Source organism: Eubalaena glacialis, chromosome 12 (assembly GCF_028564815.1).
Source record: "Eubalaena glacialis isolate mEubGla1 chromosome 12, mEubGla1.1.hap2.+ XY, whole genome shotgun sequence".
NCBI lineage: Eukaryota > Metazoa > Chordata > Mammalia > Artiodactyla > Balaenidae > Eubalaena > Eubalaena glacialis.
In genome coordinates this window covers 25,846,418-25,861,943 of record NC_083727.1, presented here as the reverse complement: position 1 = coordinate 25,861,943, position 15,526 = coordinate 25,846,418, and the positions used below count along the sequence as shown (strand labels likewise).

At 39.3% G+C, this 15,526-nt stretch overlaps 1 protein-coding gene and 1 pseudogene across 1 annotated transcript; both read left to right on the top strand.

Moving 5' to 3' along the window:
* Positions 1-4,386: 4,386 nt before the first annotated feature.
* Positions 4,387-8,433, top strand: SMIM28 (small integral membrane protein 28). The gene is given in 3 exon segments (XM_061207243.1): positions 4,387-4,494; positions 8,087-8,408; positions 8,411-8,433. Coding segments are annotated over 3 exon segments (453 nt in total).
* A 6,261-nt stretch (positions 8,434-14,694) lies between these two features.
* Positions 14,695-14,972, top strand: LOC133102194 (ATP synthase membrane subunit K, mitochondrial-like; annotated as a pseudogene).
* Positions 14,973-15,526: the final 554 nt, after the last annotated feature.

The window sequence follows — 15,526 nt, the reverse complement described above, 5'->3', positions numbered from 1 at the left end:
AGATCAATCAAATGGGTGAAGACAAGTCAATTTCAAAAGAGAGAGAGAGAAAGAGAGAGAGGGAGAAGGAAAAGAATTAAGTAGAACATGGAAAAACTCTTCTCTCCTCGGTTCTAAAATACTTAGAGAAGTTTTAGAAATAGCTAATCAAACTTTCAGACTAATTGTGTCAGCGTTTATAATTAACATCAAGCTATAAAAGTCCTAAACAGAAAAATCTTAGCTAAAAGCCTATTGAAATAACAGGAAGTGTTCTGCCTTTTAGTGTGGAGAAAAAAAGAAAAGAAAAAGATCATCTACTATGGAGGCCTAAAAAAAAGACTTTGATTGCTAAAATCCACACAGGTATAACTTTCTAGAGTTAAATACTACAGCATTTCTGTAAGCAGTTATAGCAAATTCAGGCTATTGGCTCTCTAGGCTAAGCATATCCCAATAAATTGAAGTCACACCAGAGAACATTATTTTATACAACTCTTCAGTGAGCCCCTTTCTGAGTCAACTAACAATTTCCTAACTTATTTTTGAAATACAAAGCTGACTTAAATAAGTTATAATATTGGAATAACTGTGGGAATTCAGAGAACATTGTAATTCATTCCTAATTCAGGTGGAGGGCAGGAAATTGCAGGATATTACAACAGGGTGGCTTTCATGTGGGCCTCCAAAGATGGACAGATCTTGAAACTATTTTGTCTTGCTTGTATAACACATTCATGAAAAATTACAAAATGTGGATCAGCAAAAAGAAGAACCCTAGTCCCGTAAGAGACAACTCATAATCCCACTAATTAGAAAAATTACCATTGTTAACACTGACTTTTTTCTATAAGCAGAGACATGGAAATTTATAATAAACATGCAGTTTTCTGACAAGTTTCTCTTAATGCATGGTAAGCATGTTTACATCTTTCTGGTATTTAGTTTCGGGTGATAAGATGTGTTTACCTTAATTTATTAACCAATTATCATTTTGTAGAATTTTAAAAATTTCTAGTTGTTTGTTACTATAGACATCTAAGATTCGTTAAAACATTTTTCAACAGTATATACATCTTTGAGTAGTCATCAAATTCTTTCTTTAGGAAAAATTCCTAGAAGTGGAATTGCTGACATATACTGATGTGTTCTTTTCTCTATAATCTATTAACTTGCTCTGTTTTACTATGTAACCCTCTTGATCTTACTTCTCTGTCCAACTACTGGATCATTTCTTTGATCCCCTTTCAAGCAATGTAACTCAAGAGTTGTTGATATTCACTACATCCAATTCTTCTTCTTTTTCTCTCTTATAACCATTCCAATCAGGCTTTTCCCCAACCACTCCACCAAAACTGCTCTTATCCAAACAACCAATGACACTCCTTGCCTCCATTTTGTTAAATCCCAGAGTAAATCTCATTCATCATATTACTTGATCACACAGTGGCTTCTGAGATAGATAATCATTCCCTCCTTATAGAAATGTTTTCTTCCCTTAGATCCAGGACACCACATGCTCTTGGTTTCTCTTCTCCCTCACTGGCCCACTCACTCTGTCCCCCCATCCTACTGACCCTCATTCTCTTGGTGATCTCATTACGTCTCATAGTTTTAAATACCATCTCCCTGCCAATGGATTCCAGCTATTATCTGTGGTCTAGTTCTCACTCCTAAACTCCAAAGTCAAATACACAAACTCACACACATTGCAAACTTACCATGCCCCAAACTCAACTCCTGATCTTTACTCATCTTGCTTAAAAAACAAAACAACCTGCCCCATCCACTCTTTCCCCTTCAATGGTCATCCTTCTTATTACTCAAGTCTAAAACAGAATCCTCCTTCCTCCTTGATCTTTTTTCAATCTTACACCACCTTTAGTTCATGAAATCTTATTGACTCTAAGTCTAAAATATATCTAGAACCTCACCACCTCCACTTCTGCTAGTCTGGTCCATTATTTCTCCCCTGATTTAAAGAGCCCCAACTGGTCTCTCTGCTTTTGCCCTTAATCCCTGTAACTATTTCCAACGCAGAGGACTGAGTGATTCTTTTAAAATGGAAGTCAGATCTTGTCACTCCTCTGCTTCTCCATTTGACTCAGAATAAAAGACAAATTCCTACAATGCTCTATAAATCCTGCACTCTGTGGTGCCCGACCACCTCCCACCCATGTATCCTCCCCGACCTTGTCTTCTACCTTCTACTTTTTTCCTGGCTCACTGCTCCAGCCCCCCTGACCTACTAGCCATTCTGAGAACTTATCAGGCACATGACTGCCTCAGGGCCTTTTCACTGGCTATTCCCTTTGTCTGCAGTGCTCTTCCTTCTGATACCTTCATGGCTCAGTCCCTTGAATCCTTCAGCTTTTTACACAAATATCACTTTCCTTGTGAGATCCTAATTGACTTCCCACTTTAAAAATGCCTCCCCCTTTCAGCTTTTACTCTGCTCCTTCTCTGCTTTTTCTCCACAGCATTTATCACCTTCTGATGTATTACATATGTTATTTATGTAATATGTTTCTTTTTCTTGGTCCCCCCAAAAATGTATCCATAAAAGCAGTAATTTTTTTCTGATTCATTCTATACTGGAGGAGGATCAACGTTACAGATTCACATTTAATACTTTTGATCCAGATTTCCAACTTGCTTATTTGCTTCTCAAGAAAAGAAAGTATTTAAATAAGTAGGTAAGATGGAGAAGGAGGGGCTTCCCTGGTGGCACAGTGGTTAAGAATCCACCTGCCAATGCAGGGGACACGGGTTCGAGCCCTGGTCCAGGAAGATCCCACACACCGCAGAGCAGGTAAGTCCGTGTGCCACAACTACTGAGGCTGTGCTCTAGAGCCCGTGAGCCACAACTACGGAGCCCGCATGCCACAACTACTGAAGCTCACGCGCCTAGAGCCTGTGCTCTGCAACAAGGGAAGCCACCGCAATGAGAAGCCCGTGCACCACAACAAAGAGTAGCCCCCGCTCACCACAACTAGAGAAAGCCTGCGTGCAGCAACGAAGACCCAATGCAGCCAAAGATAAATAAATAAATTTATTAAAAAAAAAAAAAAGATGGAGAAGGAGTTGAGGGCATAGTATTGGCAAAACCACTGACATGCAAAAAAGCAAAATAGTGCACTGGTCTCCAGGTGCTCCTGATGTTTCAAAGCGGGGATACAGGATTGACTTAAAATAGGAACACATCCATGGAACAAAGCAACATGTTAACCGAAAGCACAAAATCAATTCATTCCACATGAAGAATGGAAAGGATGAAATGACAAAGGTGTTCCACACTAGGATACTGATTGAGGCACTGGGACACAGTGAAAATTTTTAATCACAAATAAGTTTGACAAAGTGCCAAAGTGTATTGGGGAGGGCAGCTGTCTTTGAAAAGGTAATGAAAACTATGGATCCTCCCACGAAAATTAGATGTACCTAAAAGTTTAGAGAGTTTACCACCCTCCCCAAAACCTATCCATAGACTACCATGGGCCAAAGATTGAGAATCCTAATTAAGAGAAAAGAATCCCACTTAAATATTATTTCAGCATCATAGCAATCACTTGAATGAAAAGGATGCCTGGATGAAAACATGGGTAGTTGCAATTCTGAGCTGTAACATTTTGAGTAAATATTTGAAGCTAAAGTTTACTCTACTAAAAGAAAGGATCCAACTGCCATGTCTTAAATGTCCAGTAGAATCAAACATCCCAGAGTTACCTCAGTGAATGTGTAAACTGAAAGTTTCTTATTGCTTGATATAAATAATTTTATAAAGTTCACAAGGTAATCAGAACTAAGACTATGAAAACAGCAAACATTCCATGCAAACAGTCGGAGCTATTGTCTCTCTGGCTTCTGTACAATTTTATCATTTAGTGTCTTTCATCTAAATAATTCACAAAAATGATACTAATGAGTCTTGCTTCACTACCAAATACTCCTTCTCTCTGTACCACAGAATCCATAAATAATTAAAGGAAATTCAGCTTGGGTAGTTCTTGCTCAGCTATATGTCTGGAGAGGGATATGGTAAGGGAAGGGAGAGGGTCGTATTTACATCTAAATACAAACAGCTCTTTATTCACTGAGACCATTCACGACACTATAATAACACGAATGCGAAGAACTCCTCTGTCTGAAATCTATTCCATATCCGATATCTGATGCCAGTCCTTACCGTGATAAAGGCCAGAAAAGCAAACCCAGAGGCACTGAATTTAAATATAGTCCTGAGAGGTCTCTCTGGTTGGTTTCTTTTCCCTGTTGACACTCAGAAGAAATTTACCAACAGCCATCAGCAGAATTCATCCAAGCTGGATGCAGGCCAAGAAGCAGCAGTATTGTTGAAATCTGGGCAGCGAGGGGGAAGGGTGACTGGCACATCAGTCGGGTGAAAACATGCGGGAACTGATGGGCAGCAGCTGGAAGTTCGGCCACGCTGGCAGGGGGACATACGAGTGGTTAACCAGTGAACCGAGCCTACCTCTTCCGGAAGCCCATCTGCAGGTTTGTACCTATGACTTATGCCTTTTCTTCCCCAAAGTATCTTTGTTAGCTTTAAAACCAACAATGCCTACATTTTTAGGAAAACTTAGTGGCAACATTTTGTCTTACATGTGTGACAAAAATATGAATTCACTGACTGGCTTGGTCTAAGGAACTACCTTGAAAGTTGGTATCTTTTGACAATGAAAAACTCAAGTAAAACTTGTCACAAATATATTCTAAGAACACTTGATATATCAATATATCAAGGAACACCAAAGCTAGAAGTCAACAAATTTTTATGCCTTGGTATGACAACTTTGTTCTTTGCTCAGTCTACATTAAAAAAAAAAGAGAGAGAGAGAGACTCCCTTTGGCTCTCCAGCTGTTTCTAAGAGTTAGCAGAAGCGAAGGATCTTACTTCAGGAAGGGCAGAGGGTTAAGAAGGCTTTGCCTCTCACTAAGAAATGCAGCAGCTGTTTTGCTTTACCTGGGAAATCCCCAAAGAAGTCTCAATCTGAGGCATCATTAAGGAAAAATATTTGTAGAAACCTAAAAACTCAGAATTAATTTTACGATCAGCAGGGAAATGAGTGATACTACTGTCCCACCAGAAAGGGGGAAACAAACCTATTTTCTTGTTTTCTGGAAAATCGAGTGGTGAGATTGGTATTTAAAGTCTCTAAAACCACTTTTAACAGAAATAAATTATACACATATATATGATATATCCTGCAGCAGTTACACTTTCTATTGGTTATTTCTTTAAAGTATTCCCTGAACAACAAAGTCCTTGAGAAATATTAAAAGTTAAAAAACCATGTTGAGGGTAGTGAAACAATTAGAATATTTGACTAAAAAAAGACATCCTGGAAGGGTAAGCTGGGACAAAGTGAGAGAGTGGCATATACATATATACACTACCAAATGTAAAACCGATAGCTAGTGGGAAGCAGCCGCATAGCACAGGGAGATCAGCTCGGTGCTCTGTGACCACCTAGAGGGGTGGGATAGGGAGGGTGGGAGGGAGGGAGACGCAAGAGGGAAGAGATATGGGTATATATATATATATAGCATATATATCAGCTATATATGTATAGCTGATTCCCTTTGTTATAAAGCAGAAACTAACACACCATTGTAAAGCAATTATACTCCAATAAAGATGTTAAAAAAGAAAAAGACATCCTTTCTGCATTAACAAAACCCACAACAATTTGAACCAATATACCATGAATCATTAAATAAACAAATTAAGGATACTGTCATAAATTTGTTCATAGCTCTGTGATCTCTTAATTAGGAAGAAAGAAGAGTTCTTTATCTTAAGAAATTGTCCTAATCTGCGGTATTAGATAAGTCTTTCAGTGCCACTCAATATTTGGACAAAATAACCAATGGACGTACCAATTACAGAAGGGGATTGTAGCATCTCTCTTTTCACAAATTCTTGCAACTAATAGCATTAATAGCATAATGGTAAGCAAGAGGGTCTATTACAGAAAAATTTTTAAATAGAATATTAAGTATCTTCATATTCTATGCATACTGAAGTTAGAGGGTTTAATAGAGTATTTAAAATTTGATGCCCACAACTGTTTAGAAACTAGTATCATCCACGTTACTGAAGGAGAATGAAGGAAAAATCAGTTATGCAAAATGGCTCTTGTTTATCAAGGTTGAAGAGTGCTTAAGTATTAAGAGATAATAGCTTTAACATTTTAAATGATTCATCTAGTGGAAGAAAATAAACATAGTTAAATTGCTTTTTCAGTCCAACTTGATTTTTTAATAACTGTAGTAAATTTGAGTTCTTATAGCTTTTATAATCAAAGTCGTTGTTACAGCACAACTGATTTTAAGTTAATAGTTCTGATAAACTAGATTATGTGTGAGAAAACAGAAAGAATTCATAGTTCATTGCTTCATTAAATTCTCATGCCAACCCTCCAAAAAAGATGTTCTTATTCTCATTTCATAGAGAAGAAAAAGTAGACACAGAGGGGGCAAGTGAATGGTTCATGGTCACACAGGTATCAGAAGGTCATATTGGAATTCAAGACCACAGCTGTCAAAGCCCAAAGGCGATGTTCTGCTTCCCAAGAAAACCTTTAATTGTATGCACTTTAAGTTAAAATATCTTAACTCATATCTCAGAGAAAACAAAATATTTAGCAGTGTAAATATTAAATAAACCATCTAATTTTGAGTCAGAATTAACAACATAGTTGTAAATTCTTTAGGAATTAGAAAAGATTATACGAACAACACTAGCTAAGTCAGTCTCTTAAGAGGTCAAGACCAGCAAAACATTTGTTCTTTCCACCAAAATCAAGGCAAAACCCTCAGCTTTCATAGTTTTATAAGTTTTATTTTAAATCAGTAAAGATCTTAATATGTTGTTTCTTTAAATACAATTATAAGGCTTTACACTGTTTTCTTTTCCTCTGCAGTAGTGTATACTAACATTCACATGTGTTGTGAATGAACAGAGCAGCTTTTAAATACTTCATTATTTCTTAGTAGCTTTGTGTAAAGCGATGTCTGTGCAATTTGGAACAGGACTTAATTTTTCATATGGCTTTTCTACCTTGCTGTTGGAGTATCATTTCATGCCTATTATTTACTCCATCAAGAACCATCATTATTCTTGTGAGCTGATACAATAAAATCAATACCTTTTAGGTTGCTTAAGAATGAATTTATCTGCAATTCTTGGGCTTCCCTGGTGGCGCAGTGGTTAAGAATCCCCCTGCCAGTGCAGGGGACACGGGTTCGAGCCCTGGCCCGGGAAGATCCCACATGCCGCGGAGCAACTCGGCCTTTGTGCCACAACTACTGAGGCTGTGCTCTAGAGCCCGCGAGCCACAACTACTGAAGCCCGTGCACCTAGAGCCCATGCTCCACAACAAGAGAAGCCACCACAATGAGAAGCCCGTGCACTGCAACGAAGAGTAGCCCCCCACTCACCGCAACCAGAGAAGAGCCACGCACAGCAACAAAGACCCAACACAGCCAAAAATAAAATAAATAAATAAATAAATTTATCTGCAATTATTTTCTTGAGAGAATTCCAAGTTTCCATATTTATCTTACAAATATTGCAAAAACATATTGAGGAAATTTCAAAATCTCAATCATCACAAGCATCAGCTATCCAATGGGATTTCAAATGTTGATTATATGAGATATGAGCACATAACAATGTCAGATTTTACTCTAGAGTTAAAGAAGTCAGTTCCATATAATCCTTCTGTGGCAATAAAACATTATTGGTCTAATTCTAAACAAAATAAGTACATAAATAGTAAGAGTTCTCATTCAAAGAATGAGTGATGGACCTGCCAACTAAAATTTATCCTAATATTTTTACTTCAGTGGAAATATTGTAGGGTACCCTTGTGTACTTTTGACATTCTGAATTCATACTTTATCACGGAAGTGCACTTTACTTCATGCAGGCTCAAGCTCATTGGCATAAGTGAATGATTAGAGTGATTTTTTAGAGTGAGTAAATGATAAGGAGAACACAAGATGAAGACAAAGATCAGCCTAAGAAATGCAGGGGTCTTCTTTCCCCATCTTCTAACTCAATTCCGTTCCCTAACTCCAGGGCACCCGGAAGATAAGTTCCACCAAGGAAGATGTGGAGCCCTTCCTATGCATCCTTCTTCCAGCCACCATCTTGCTCTTCCTGGCCTTTCTGCTGCTTTTCCTGTATCAACACTGCCAGGCCTCTCGGCCCCAGGGGCAGATTTCCGGCCTCGACCTTCCAGAGCACCCGCCTGCAGGAGAGGTGACCGACTTCCTGCCGGGCTTACCCTGGAGCAGCGAGCAGACCTTCCCTTACTCCCCACTGCCCGGGGAGGTAGCCCTTCTCTTGTGTTCACCACCCTCCTATGAAGAGGCCACCAGGAACGCCCCTGGAGGAGAGGCTCTGGATGCGGGCCTTCAGTATAAAGCGGGTTCACCTGGACTGGACGTGCCGCTATAAACTGCTCTTGTAACCATTAAAACACAGCTCTCCACCCTTTACTGAGCCCGCCTGATCAGGGGGACAAGGGCCTCTGGACCTAAGAAGCTGCAATTCACTGGCCGACACCTGGATGAATGGGGATGGGGGGAGCTTGACAAACGTCAATCTTGTTAACGCATTTTCAAGTTCCTTAGGGAAAAATCTCCCCAGGTTGTTCTAAAGATGACCGGGCTCTTTTATAACATATAACGGCCCTGAGAAAAACAAGAAAGTTCTATGCGAGTTGAGGAAGAAAAAGAATTACTAGTGAACATAGGAAATAGCTCTGAAAAGAAAGAAAAACAGAAAAATGTTGATAAGCCAAAGATAACTGCTCTTGCCACCAAAATAAAACGTTTCTTCCTACACAAGTTTTTCAGGGCCTCATCATTTCCCTTCTGTGTGAAGATGCATGGAGAGTTCTAGAAGGTGAGAGAAACACCTCTAGAGCTGTAGTAGTAAATAATGGTGAAATGTCACAATATTAATAATAAAGAACAGACATTTGCAAACATTTTAGTTTAAAAAAAAATAAAGCTCTCCAAAATTCTCTCCTTTGTAGCGTTGCTCTTGCTTACCTTCTGATTTGCTTCCTAGAATGAGAGGATTTGGCTTAGTTACATGTGAATGTCTCACACTAGAATATTGTGGGTTGTCTGACTGTGCTGTGGCAGAACAAAGGGTAGCTGCTCTGACACATGATCTTGGGGGACACAGTGACAGTGTGTGCTTTCACCAAGCAGCAGGAACAAGAATAGAAATCAGTTTAATATTGGAAGGGAAAAGTCGAAATCTTGGATCACATGGTAAAGAGAAACACAGATAAGCTCTAACAGGAATCTTATACGTCACATAGTTCAAACTCTTGCTTTGCCGATGTCAAAACTAGAGCTCAGAGAGGTTAAGTAACTTGTCCAGTGTTAAATACCACCTAAGAGGCAGAGCTGGGACCAGAAGCCTGGCCTCTCCATCTTGGGCCAGAGCAGCTTCCACGGTGCCAGCTGGTCTCCCAAGAAATTGCAAATGTGGAATTTCAGTCCCCGCTCCTGACTGGGGGTCAGGGCTCACAACAGGATGGACATAGCTCTGAGTTTGGAATGGGATACAAATCTCCCTCCATGATTTTCAAATGGGGAGGTAGAAGTGGGTCATGTACCACTTGGGGGCTGTATCAGGATACCCATGGGGGTGGGTATCAGGATAAGAACCACACATGGTTCTTAAACTCGTACTCATTGCTGTAATTTCGGGGGGAAAAATATTTTTAGTGTTTTCACAGTATAAACTGCAAAACTAAACAACCTTTTGATGGTTCAAAATGAACAAAAAATGACTCTTTAAAGCTTATGCTAGATATGCAACGTGGTACAGTTTTAGAAAAATAAAGTAGGATGCGTTACTTTTCAAATGTAATCTGAAAGAAATAAAGTAATTTCTTTGAGGGCTGAAGCAAAATATAATCTATTTGAGTGAAAAATCAATAATATTTCTTTCAGGAAAATTGTACTGAACAATTCTCTAATGATCTTTAAGGAAAGTAAATAAACAAATGGAAATGAGAAGCTCAGCAGACAGCCTTCTTTTTTTAATCCTAAGAATCTAGTTCTCTTGTGAGACTCTGTTGAGTCTTTCCCAACTGCCATTTCTTCCTCTTCCCTTGCTAACAGAGCCCTGATTTGGTTCTGGGATCCTGGAACCACCTGTGAGAGGCAGACCAGATCCCGCCCCATGACAGGGGATGCATCATGATAATTAATTATGGTGATCTCAATTCCTTCACCGGTGGCTGATTTGGTCTTTGGGAATGAAGGAGAGATCTACACAGGAGGAGAGGCTTGGTCTAAAAAAGATTGCCTCATATTAAAAATAAATGCATGGAAGGAGATACTTTTCCTCTTTGCTGGATGTTATGTATCTGCATATGATGCTTAGAGCTGCAACAGCCATCCTGCAACCATAAGGCAAGACATCAGCCAGGACTAGTATTGAGGATAGTAGAGTAGAAAGATGGAAAACACCTGGGTTGATGATTGTCAAGCAGCTGAATAACCCTGCAACTGTCTATATTTTAATGAGAGAATACCTTTCCTACTGCTTAAAGCCATTTAAGCCATGCTTGTTACTTGTAGACAAAAGCATCCCAATTGCCACAATTTCAAAGGCTAATAAGGAAATGCATTGCCGTGTTTAAAAATGTTCTGATAGACTTACTTGAAATAAGTAGTCAATGTTAGGACTCATTGAAGATGTTGTCAATGATGTAGCTAAGGAAACATTTTCTCTTATGGAACCAAACTGAAGAATTGAAGAAAATAAACTACAGCTAAACTATTGCCAAACTACAGCCCCTAGGCCAAATCCCACTTGCAACCTGTTAATTGTACATCCTGTGAGACAAGACTGATTTTTACAGTTTTTAATAGTTAAAAAAAAATCAAAAGAAAAATATTTCATGACACATGAAAACTATATGAATTAGAATTTTGGTGGCTAGAAATAAAGTTATTGGAACCCAGCCACGCCCACTTGCCTATGGCTGCTACATCAAGAGTTGGGTAGTTACAACAGAGACCATATGACCTTCAAAGCCTAAAATATTTACTATCCGTTCCCTTAGCGAAGAAGTCTGCCGAAACCTGCTGCACACCAGTGGACTTCAACCCTAGTTCCATGGTAGAATTACTCGAGGAACTGCTAGAAATACTGATACCAAGACCCATCTAGACCAATTAAACTGAAATAGAGCCAGTGATTCTAATACGAAGGCAAGGCTGAAAGTCCTTTCTCTAGGTAATGTGGGTGGGTACAAACTACAGGTGAGCTTCAATGTGGACAGATGTACGGTAACAGGTTTAGAGAAAACTAGTTCTGTAAATCTAGCTTTGAACCATCATTTATAACCCAGCATTCTCTGTAAACCCCTTCCTGAAGCCATCAGCCTAATGAGCATTTGCCACCAATTCAATTCACAAAGCAGGATTTGCCAGCAGACTATTAGAAACAACAGTGTCAACAGTGCATCCTTGTTAAAATGTTGACACAACTGGCACACATGGGTAGTACTAGCTGTTAGCACTCCGAGACAGAGAGCGGAATTTTTAAAAAATCCAGGGATGAAAGAACTAGATCTTTAACAGCTAAAAAGTATTTGGGGAAGCAATCATTGTAGCCAGAAAAGATTAAGAATGGGAGGGAGTATACGAGGAACGGTGACCAGAATGTGAACATTTTCACTAAGTTCTACACGGGGTTAGAAAATATCACTCAGGCAACATTTTATACAAAGGAAAAGGAGTCCAGTTTCCGGTCCGGCATGAAAAGAGCTTGAAAGTCATTCCTCCATCCTAACAACAAGAAAAAGCTGAACAAACTGAAAAATCAACAACTCATCTTAAATCCCTCAGAGAACTGAGGTCACAAACCGCTGGCCCCCAAATTAGAGAGGCAGACAGGCAGATACAAAGAATCACAGCTTACCCGAGCAGAAATCCGCAAGCAGAAACCCTCTCAGGAACCAGCGCCAGGGTGGGGAAAGCTGAACTGTAATTGAAGGATTGCTGGACGCTCAGAGTACACAAATCTGAGAATTAAAAACTCCAGAGGGGCCCAAACTCAGTGAGTCTCGCCTCTAGGAGCCTTACCAGATTCTCACAGTGGAGCTCTGGGAAGAAAACCTTCTCGTGCTTCCAACAGAAGCAGAAGAGGAACCATTTTGAAATACGCCAGAACGTGCTGATCTTCTTAACAAGGTCTGCCCTCAGGAGAAACTACTTCACCAGGTCCTAACCTGCTGGGGTTTTATCAGAGCCTAACTCACCTGGGGGGAGGGAAATTCCCAGCCCCAGCTGGTTCTAGTCTTACTCTGCGGAAGGGAAATACCCAACTCCAGCCCTGCTAGTTATCTTGTTCCAATTAATAGGGGAAAAGAAGAAGCAACAGAGAAGCACTTGTGACGTTCACAGCCCAGCGGCATAGGCTCACTACAAAACTGAGACCTAATCTTAAAACTATAAAACGTTTTCCCTTGCCCCACACCTAACCACCAGCCACCACATTATTAAAGGCCTATGTACTGCAGTCCCTTTCACCTAGTACGTTGAGTTTACCTTTCAAGAAAAAATTGTAAGTCATACTAAAAAGCAAAAAACACAGTTTGAAGAGACAGAGCAAGCATCAGAAACAGATTCAGAGATGGCAGGAATGTTGTTGGAATTATCAGACCAGGAATGTAAAATAAATACCATTAATATGCAAAGGGCTCTAATGGAAAAAAAAATAGACAACATGCAAGAACAGATGGGCAATGTCTGCATTGAGAGAGATGGAAATTCTAAGAAAGAACCAAAAAAAATGCTAGAAACCAAAAACACTGTAACAGAAATGAAGAATGCCTTTGATGGGCTTATCAGTAGACTGGACATAGCTGAGGAAAGAATCTCTGAGCTTAAGGAAATGTTAATAGACACTTCCAAAATGGAAAAGCAAAGAGAAAAAAAAACTGAAAAAAAAAAAAATCAAAGCAGAATATCCAAGAACTGTGAGACAACTACAAAAGGTGTTACATACGAGTAATGGGAATCCCAGAAAGAGAAGAGAAAGAGAAAAGAACAGGAGAAATATCTGAAGCAACAATGGTGGCAAATTTCCCTACATTAATGTCAAACCACAGATCCAGGAAACTCAGAGAATAGCAAGCAGGAATAATGCCAAAAACAAAACAAAACAAAACGAACAAAAACTACACCTAGGCACATCATATTCAAACTGCAGAAAATCAAAAATAATAAAGAAAAAATCTTGAAAGAAGCTGGTGGGGGGTTGGGGGGGAGAGCCTTACCTATAGAAGAGGAAAGATGAGAATTACACACAACTGCTCCTCAGAAACCATGTGGTCCCAAAGACCAAATCAGCCCCTGGTAAAGGAACTGAGATCACCATCTTCTGATGTTAGAATAAGGTATCATAAGCATCAACAAACTCTTAAGCCCCAACGTATTCTTAGTGCAGTGCAGGACTCCCAATATAGAGTTAAAACTTACCTTCTCCTTCTCCAATTCCCCAGCGTTTTCAGACAGTACACATAGTTGGATGTTTTGAAGGGCCAACATTAGCATTCATCTTCTCCATCTGGATTCGGAACAAGGTGAGGCCAAAGTTAAATTTTCTCACTTCAAACACTGAATCTTCTTGGTTCTAAATTATTCATTAGTTACTCCTTTATCACATTCATAAGACCTGTCTCAGAGGGTTGTTAGAAGGATACAATGTTAAAACACACTCTGCCAAAAAGGCAGAGTAAGTACTAGTGCCTTTCTGTATTCATCATCCCGTATAATACGTCATGTGTTCTTAATCTCTTGTAGGGAAACTAAGACATCAGGGCCCGTCTGTCCATTAGCCTCACCAGGCACCGTGCTTAGAGCTCACATTATTTTTAGGGGCCCATAAAAATGTTTTAATTTCTTTTACAATCAGAATTTAAAAAGTTAACTTTGGGGGTCAAAGATTATATTCATCTTTATACCAGCAGAGTCATAAAATATAATTTTTGTATTTTTCTACAGAGGAAGGGACCCACCAAGGCAAAAGTACCTTGGGCCTGTCACAGTTATAATGCAGCCCTGGGAGGGAGGCTATCCCAGTTCAAAGCAAGCCAGCTTCAGGCAAGGAAACAAGAGAAATCTGAATTTTTTCAGAGGAAATACCTGTGTTCTCTCTCTCCTCCTTACACAAACCCATGGTTCTAGCCACACTTTCCCTCCCTCTCTCCTCATTTTGTTAATGTCATCATAAAAATAAAAAAGTAAGTGATCTCAATAAGTTTTCTCCTATAGGCAGAATGTATAAGAATGCAATATGTGTGTTCAATAAGTAAGCGATCAGGTGAGTTCAAAGAACCAATTTCAGTTCTTAATGAACAGGTCCAGAGTTTTTACTCACAAAAGACCATACTAATAACTACTATTTATCAGAATACAACATGCAAAACACTGGGCTAAGAGATAAACAGGCATTATCTCTTGGAATCCTCAAAAATCATATGAGGTGAATACCATCCATTTGTACAAATGAAGAAACAGATTCAATAAGGCTGAACCACATGCCCAAGGTCACACACCAGGAAGTAGGAGAGTTGGGATGGAAAGCCAGACTCTTAAACCTTGAAGGAGGCACCATCTTCTGATCTGGTGGAGGGATGGCTTTATATGTTGAAGGACGCAAGCTATAGAATTCGTGACTATGGCAGGATTGAAGCCATTGTAGGCCCAGAAACTGATACCCAATTCCAGTTCACTGGTATCAAAAAAAAAATGTCAACACTTACACTCTCACAAGTAGAATGAACCATGTACAGACCACATATGCCGGCTTTGCTTTGGTTATCCTGTATTTCAAGTGCAGGTCCAAAAGAGTTCCAGATGTGAAAGCAACATTAATGGAGTCCAACCTGTCTCTACTGCATCCATTAAGTTCTCAGGCCTAGAGAAGCTAATGTCAACTCATCAAATGATATTCCATTTGTACAATAAATATGAACCTGGAAAAATCCCCGTGTTTCTAAACATTAAATAAATAATAAAAACCAAACTAAAACAAAAATATGTATATAATATATTTAAATATGAATTTATATTAATTTCTTTTAAGAGCTTTTTGAGAAGATAGGCTACCTAGTTGTGGTGTATTTGGTTGTCTACTTTTACTTCAAAGCATGAACTTTTTAAGTCAGTGTGGATATCCCTCTCTGTTTTTACAAACACTCACCACAGTCTCAGAAGTTATATCAGCCTCATACTGATTAGAATTGATGTTTTAATTTTTAAAGACATTCCCAGCTTTAGACCTTAGCTTTCTTATCCTCAACCCCACATTCAATAAATGTCTCTTCATTTTCTGTGGCCCATGAGAAAGGTGGTTCACAAGTGCTTCTAAAGACACTCGATCACGGTCTGTGTCTGATAAATTCGGACTGGCATTCATTCAACATTTATCAAGCAATTATGTGTCAGGCACTGAGCAAAGTGCTTATTAGTGTAA